General features: G+C 45.8%; 1 protein-coding gene across 1 annotated transcript in view; it reads left to right on the forward strand.

The window, feature by feature from the left end:
- reps2 (RALBP1 associated Eps domain containing 2) overlaps nucleotides 1–2,946 on the forward strand; it is a 50,407-nt gene extending 47,461 nt beyond the window's left edge. Inside the window, exon 19 of the mRNA XM_072439143.1 lies at nucleotides 1,599–2,946. Within this exon, the coding sequence (XP_072295244.1) occupies nucleotides 1,599–1,667 (69 nt within the window). The 3' untranslated portion in view covers nucleotides 1,668–2,946. The remainder of the gene's footprint in view (nucleotides 1–1,598) is intronic.
- The last annotated feature ends 5,327 nt before the right edge of the window (nucleotides 2,947–8,273 follow it).

Consider the following 8,273-nt stretch of genomic DNA (forward strand, 5'->3'; position numbering starts at 1 on the left):
GTTGTGTGTGCGTTGTGTGTGTGTGTGTGTTGTGTGTGTGTTGTGTGTGCGTTGTGTGTGTGTTGTGTGTGCGTTGTGTGTGTGTTGTGTGTGTGTTGTGTGTGTGTTGTGTGTGCGTTGTGTGCGTTGTGTGTGTGTTGTGTGTGTGTTGTGTGTGTGTTGTGTGTGTGTTGTGTGTGCGTTGTGTGTGTGTTGTGTGTGTGTTGTGTGTGCGTTGTGTGTGTGTTGTGTGTGTGTTGTGTGTTGTGTGTGCGTTGTGTGTGTGTTGTGTGTGTGTTGTGTGTGTGTTGTGTGTGCGTTGTGTGTGTGTGTTGTGTGTGTGTTGTGTGTGCGTTGTGTGTGCGTTGTGTGTGCGTTGTGTGTGCGTTGTGTGTGTGTTGTGTGTGCGTTGTGTGTGCGTTGTGTGTGTGCGTTGTGTGTGTGTTGTGTGTGCGTTGTTTGTGCGTTGTGTGTGTGTTGTGTGTGTTGTGTGTGCGTTGTGTGTTGTGTGTGTGTTGTGTGCGTTGTGTGTGCGTTGTGTGTGTGTTGTGTGTGCTGTATGTGTGCGTTGTGTGTTGTGTGCGTTGTGTGTGCGTTGTGTGTGTGTTGTGTGTGCTGTATGTGTGCGTTGTGTGTTGTGTGTGTGTTGTGTGCGTTGTGTGTGCGTTGTGTGTGTGTTGTGTGTGCTGTATGTGTGCGTTGTGTGTGTGTTGTGTGTGTGTTGTGTGTGCGTTGTGTGTGCGTTGTGTGTGTGCGTTGTGTGTGTGTTGTGTGTGTGTTGTTTGTGCGTTGTGTGTGTGTTGTGTGTGTTGTGTGTGCGTTGTGTGTTGTGTGTGTGTTGTGTGCGTTGTGTGTGCGTTGTGTGTGTGTTGTGTGTGCTGTATGTGTGCGTTGTGTGTTGTGTGTGTGTTGTGTGCTTTGTGTGTGGGTTGTGTGTGTGTTGTGTGTGCTGTATGTGTGCGTTGTGTGTTGTGTGTGTGTTGTGTGCGTTGTGTGTGCGTTGTGTGTGTGTTGTGTGTGCTGTATGTGTGCGTTGTGTGTTGTGTGTGTGTTGTGTGTGTGTTGTGTGTGCGTTGTGTGTGTGTTGTGTGCGTTGTGTGTGCGTTGTGTGTGTGTTGTGTGCGTTGTGTGTGCGTTGTGTGTGTGTTGTGTGCGTTGTGTGTGGGTTGTGTGTGTGTTGTGTGTGCGTTGTGTGTGCGTTGTGTGTGTGTTGTGTGTGCGTTGTGTGTGTGTTGTGTGCGTTGTGTGCGTTGTGTGTGCGTTGTGTGTGTGTTGTGTGTGCTGTATGTGTGCGTTGTGTGTTGTGTGTGTGTTGTGTGTGTGTTGTGTGTGCGTTGTGTGTGTGTTGTGTGCGTTGTGTGTGTGTTGTGTGCGTTGTGTGTGCGTTGTGTGTGTGTTGTGTGCGTTGTGTGTGCGTTGTGTGTGTGTTGTGTGCGTTGTGTGTGGGTTGTGTGTGTGTTGTGTGTGCTGTATGTGTGCGTTGTGTGTTGTGTGTGTGTTGTGTGTGCGTTGTGTGTGTGTTGTGTGCGTTGTGTGTGCGTTGTGTGTGTGTTGTGTGTGCTGTATGTGTGCGTTGTGTGTGTGTTGTGTGTGTTGTGTGTGTTTGCTGCTGTGTGCAGGTGGTTCACCAGGAGCGGGTCACCTTGGAGTCCCAGCTGGAGCTGGTGCGGCCCGTGGCGTCTGCGTGACTCAGACTGGACCAAAGTCACACCGGCTTCAGCGCAGAGTCTTTGTTTGGACCGAAGACTCAACAAAGTCACACAAATCCAGGCTCGGGGCGGGAAACCCCGGAGCTGCTCCACTTAGACATGTTCAAGTACAAACTACAACATGCTGCAAGACAATGTCTTTTAATATTATATGTAAGTTATTCTGATCCTAACTTATTTGCTTTGTGCGATGTTCTTTCAATCTCATCTGTCTATGCATCTTGTTCTTATGAAGTACAACTTTTAGATTGTTTATGTACTTTACATGTTCCGTACACCGATCAGGCATAATATATATATCTCACTATTAATGGTAGTTTTAGGTATAATTACTATTCATCTTATTTTGGAATTTGCCGTGGGCGCTGACATTCTTCCTGTTGGATTGTATTTGCTGATCTCAACTGCAAAAATGTTCTACACAGATTACGAAGCCATTTTTAAGCCACTTTCTTGACTTGTTAATGCACATGAACGTGGGACATTTTACACAATTCAACCTGTTTTATTTCAGATATTTAACAGAAAGACTCCAGTTTGTGAAAAGAATTCCTGCTGAACTGGAAATGCCAAAACAACTGTGGTGATCCATAACTTTCACAAGGAAAATTGGGCAAGATGAATACAACCCTATATTTGAAGTTGTTAAGCTTTCGTCTGACCATCTCAAGGCCCCTGTCGTCCTGACACTGGCCTGATATACTTTAGACCCCGCCCACGAGCAGGTGCCATACTGAAGAGACAAACTGTTACTTCACCATAATGTTATGCCTGATTGTTGTATACTTCTTATATCTGCACCCACACGTGACATCACACGTGACATCACACGTGACATCACACGTGACATCACACGTGACATCACACATGAGGGTGTTGCAGACTTGCAATTGCACTGCTAAAAAAAATGCACACTGCAAAGTTGTACTTATTGTTTTTAAAAGAAGGTTTTTATCATTTCTGTCCTGCACAATATGATTGTTTGTGTGGGATTGTGAAGAATATCAAAAACGTGACAATTCTATTTTTCCATATTGCATCTATATTTTTGTTTAAACAGAAACATGACATTATTTTTATCATTCGAGGCAGCACAAACATGAATCGGCGTGCTAGTTAGAGAATGTTTGGTAAAAGACGTCATTGCCTTCCTGGACGTAATGTGATGATGCTGCATGTTTGATCAAACACACTGGACCGTTACAAAGTGCTCTCCTGCGCACACTCGACAATAAACCAATAAAGTTGTCTATTTTTATCAACTGTAATTGAGTGATTATCTAAATTGGTTAATGACTGCATTGTATGGGACTTCCTAGCTAATTAGTTTCCTTAAAACAACATGTTCAGTGCTGATTGTATCTCATGTCAGGGACTAAAGGAAGATGAAAGGGCCCCACTCTGACCCCTGTGGCACCCCTGGAGCCCGTTCCCCTGCTTCAGTCACAACAAACCTCCGTCAGGCCCATCTCTGTCACGGCTGAATTCAAACCTTCTCCAAAAATACACCCCCCACACTTTGACACCAACAGCCTGAGGCTCCGGTTTGTCTCAGTCGAGGTCCATCGTCTCATTGTCTCATCGTCTCATCGTCCATTACCAATATCATCATCTTCTTGCTTCATTTGTTTTAAAAAGCAGTTGAAGTTGCTGGCACTTATTACCACCTCCATAAACATTTATCAACTTTAGCCTGTATTCAAAGTTTGCCAGTAGATTATAAGTATTTTGCTTTTACGCTTTTATTTAGTATTCAAAATGCAAGATCCAACATCTAAATGCATCATGTTGTTGTAGTCGCGTGCGTGTAGGACATGTAGGTCATTTGTTCTGTTTAATGTGACCCACAAGAAGACATTATAATTATTGCTTATTGCATTTTCATAGTGAACAACAGTTACATGGGTAAACTAATGAGAAAACACTGTTGTAACTCGATTATAAGCTCTTAAAGTTGATTTCAAATATATCCCCTTCAAACTGACAAGCTCGGGCAAACAGCAGCTTCAAATATCGTTCTGCCGTATAATGTCAGTCCCACATCTGAAAAAAGGCTTCAAAACGCCAGACGACATCAAATCATCAAATCAAATCAAATCAATTTATTTTTGTAAAATCAGGGTGCAATAACCTAAAGTTGGCCCGGTGCAGCCTGTCAGTACCTGCCAAGTATATTTTCTCTTGCATTGGGAGAGCAGAGTGTGTGCGTTCAGCTTTTCCTCACTGCACTATAAATACCACTTAGATTTGTTTGCTTTGCATTTCAAAGATGGCAGCTGCACGTGATGAGGGCCTTGTATGTGTCGGGTCATGCGCTGCTGTTTAAGTATAAGTATAAGTATAAGTATACCTCTGATGGAGGTGCAGTAATTGGCATGTAGGACACTCAGACCAGCTCAGCGGTGATTATCCACGTGCTTATTACTGTTAATGAAGCTTCATTCTGGAGATGCTAATGCTAGGCTACCTCCCGCCAGCCGGACCTCATTAAATTAATATGCTACATTATTACTTTGAAGTACAATATATTATTTTTAAACGGTCTTCACCAGCAACGACCTTAATAACAAAGAAAAACACTGTAACTTTTCTTAAACAATTCTCTAATGATTGCTATGTTGGAAATGTCCCACAATATTGCATTAAAAGTATCTGTTTAGTATTTTATAAATTACAGGTGCTTAACACAGTTGACTCAAGAAAACTAAAATATTCTGCTTATATGCTCGGTTTAGCAATAAGAATAAAAAATATAGCCTCAAGCGGCAATGATCGGCCCTCGCCACGCCGCCGCCGCAAGAGGAGGGGGCGTGGCTAACGCGCCCCAATTGTCCTTTTATTACATCTACTGCTCAATCCATGATGCTGCCACATCTTCTCACCTTTGTTTTACCATCAAAAAGCAATTTTATTTTGAATTCTTGGCCACACAGAGACCATGACTCTTGATGGTCCACCCCTGTCTCACCAAATTTCAGGTTAATAGGGCTGACGCCCTGAGGGGGAGGAGTTTGTGAAAGTCTAAAGTGTAAACATGTTCTGGCGATTTCCCCATTGGAATAACATGGAAGGTTTCTGTGATCGCTACGGCAACGCCGTAACAATTATGACATGGGTCTCATTGACTTTTTGGATCGGGATGCCAAAATTGAATTTTGTGTCAAATTTCGCAAAACTAAACATTTTACCCTCCATATAAAATCTGTAGGGGGCGCTGTCATGCCAAATTTATTTATTTCACTTCAAGTAGGTTTAGGGCAAAGAGTTTAACAACTGATTCTAATTTGACGCAATTCAGACTTTATCTGCGCAAACGGCAGAAATGTTAAATTTGGGAGATTTCTGAAATTCTAGCTACAGTTTGTGGCTTCGCCGCACAGAGACCGTGACAGGGTCAATGTCATTTGGATAACTTTTGATGTCCCACTCCTCAGCACCATTTTCACCAAATTTCAGCTTTTTAGGGCCAACGCCCTGGGAGGAGTTCGTAAAAGTACGACGTTTGGAAAAACTCCAAAATCATGTTTAGCCATTTTTGAAGCAATATGGCCGACATTTGGTTGGGCGGACGGCGTTGCCGCAATAATATTTTTCACTTCTCTTGTCACCATCTACCTCTGCGCCAAATTTCATGATTCTACGATCAGATTTTTTTGGGGTCATTTCCTATCTCTCAATGCATTTTTGGTACATTTGGGGGCGCTGACGCGCCAATTTTTTTATTTTAGAAAAGGGAAATAGCCATGGAGGAGGAGGACTATCGGTCGGCACCAAAGAAATTCTGGCAAACCGTCCGGCGCCTCAGGAGGGGGAAGCAGTGTCTCACAAACACCGTTTACGGTGCAGGTGGAGGCCTGCTGACCTCGACTGGGGATGTCATCGGACGGTGGAAGGAATACTTTGAGGATCTCCTTAATCCCTCAGTCACGTCTTCTGAAGAGGAAGTAGAGACCGGGGACTCGGAGGCTGGCTCATCCATCACCTAAGCTGAAGTCACTGAGGTTGTTGGCAAACTCCTCAGTGGCTCCGGGGGTGGATGAGATCCGCCCTGAGTACCTGAAGTATCTGGATGTTGTAGGACTGTCTTGGTTGACACGTCTCTGCAACATCGCGTGGCGTTCAGGGACCGCGCCTCTGGACTGGCAGACCGGGGTGGTGGTCCCTCTGTTCAAGAAGGGGGACCGGAGGGTGTGTTCCAACTACAGAGGGATCACACTCCTCAGCCTCCCGGGTAAGGTCTATTCCAAGGTACTGGAGAGGAGAATCCGACCGATAGTCGAACCTCGGATTCAGGAGGAGCAGAGTGGTTTTCGTCCCGGTCGTGGAACACTGGACCAGCTCTATACCCTCCATCGGGTGCTCGAGGGTTCATGGGAGTTTGCCCAACCAGTCCACATGTGCTTTGTGGATCTGGAGAAGGCTTTCGACCGTGTCCCTCGGGGTGTCCTTTGGGGGGTGCTCCGGGAGTACGGGGTCCGGGGCCCTTTGCTCAGGGCTGTCCGGTCCCTGTATGACCGGAGCAGGAGCTGTGTTCGCATTGCCGGCAGTAAGTCAGACCTGTTCCCAGTGCATGTTGGACTCCTCAGGGCTGCCCTGTGTCACCGGTTCTGTTCATAATTTTTATGGACAGAATTTCTAGGCGCAGTCAGGGGTCGGAGGGTGTGGTCAGGGGTCGGAGGGTGTCCGGTTTGGGGACCACAGGATCTCATCTCTGCTGTTTGCAGACGATGTTGTCCTGATGGCTCCATCAAACCCGGACCTGCAACATGCACTGGGACGGTTTGCAGCCGAGTGTGAAGCGGCTGGGATGAGAATCAGCACCTCCAAATCCGAGGCCATGGTTCTCGACCGGAAAAAGGTGTCTTGCCCTCTCCAGGTGGGTGGGGTGTCCTTGCCCCAAGTGGAGGAGTTCAAGTATCTCGGGGTCTTGTTCACGAGTGAGGGAAGGATGGAGCGTGAGATTGACAGTTGGATCGGTGCAGCGGCTGCAGTGATGCAGTCGCTGCATCGGACCGTTGTGGTAAAGAGGGAGCTGAGCCGAAAGGCAAAGCTCTCTATTTACCGGTCGGTCTACGTTCTGACCTCACCTATGGTCATGAGCTTTGGGTAGTGACCGAAAGAACAAGATCGCGGATACAAGCGGTCGAAATGAGTTTCCTCCGCCGGGTGACTGGGCGCTCCCTTAGAGATAAGGTGAGGAGCTCGGCCACACGGGGGGAGCTCGGAGTAGAGCCGCTGCTCCTCCACGTCGAGAGGAGCCAGCTGAGGTGGCTCGGGCATCTGTTCCGGATGCCTCCTGGGCGCCTCCCTCGGGAGGTGTTTCAGGCATGTCCCACCGGGAAGAGGCCCCGGGGAAGACCCAGGACACGCTGGAGAGACTATGTCTCTCGGCTGGCCTGGGAACGCCTCGGGATCCCCCCGGAGGAGTTAGAGGAAGTGTCTGGGGAGAAGGAAGTCTGGGAGTCCCTGCTCAGACTGCTGCCCCCGCGACCCGGCCCCGGATAAAGCGGCAGAAGATGGATGGATGGATGGACTAAAACCATAAATAGCAGTAAAATACATTAAAACTAAATAAAAACAAACTTAAGAACTACTCAAGCCAATAAGAGACATTTAAAGATGGCGTCACACTGTGGAACCTTCACGTTAAAGCGATAACATTTCCATGGAGACCAGCAGTGGACGGACCCTCCACCAGTAAATTTAACGGTGCATTTTGAAAACATCAGAATAAAAATGGTTCAACTCGACTAACAACAATCAGCACAATATGCTGCACGGCTCGTTTTGAATTAGATCCATATTTTGCTTTTCAGTGCTAGTGAAAACTAATTGCAAACATGCCCCAGAAGCAGAGGTCATCGCCGCGGCGCCCACAACACGGATTAGCTGCTTTTATCTGAGCAAGTGACTCTATTGTGGCGGCCCATTACTCAAACATGACGCCATCCTCCGCGGGCCGCTCTCCCTTTTGTCCCGGGACAGGCTTTGCTACCGTTGCATTTCTGGTGTGGACTTTAGGCCACAGGAAGAGCCTCCGTCACCTCCATCCAACCAGGATTTGGTGAAATACTCCATCAGCAAATGTGAATGAGGTGGATTTATGGACTCGCGGAAGCAACGAACAAACTAGACTCGACTTTTCTAATGAAGGATATAAAGGAAAGTTAGTTTTGGCCACAAATATACAGATATACACACAGATATACACACAAATATACAGATATACACACAGATATACACACAAATATACAGATATACACACAGATATACACACAAATATACAGATATACACACAAATATACAGATATACACACAAATATACACACAAATATACAGATATACACACAAATATACAGATATACACACAAATATACAGATATACACACAAATATACAGATATACACACAGATATACACACAAATATACAGATATACACACAGATATACACACAAATATACAGATATACACACAGATATACACACAAATATACAGATATACACACAAATATACAGATATACACACAAATATACACACAAATATACAGATATACACACAAATATACAGATATACACACAAATATAC

This window comes from Eucyclogobius newberryi, unplaced genomic scaffold (genome assembly GCF_026437365.1).
Source record: "Eucyclogobius newberryi isolate DKJ021-1_F unplaced genomic scaffold, fEucNew1.0.hap1 SCAF_9, whole genome shotgun sequence".
Lineage (NCBI taxonomy): Eukaryota > Metazoa > Chordata > Actinopteri > Gobiiformes > Gobiidae > Eucyclogobius > Eucyclogobius newberryi.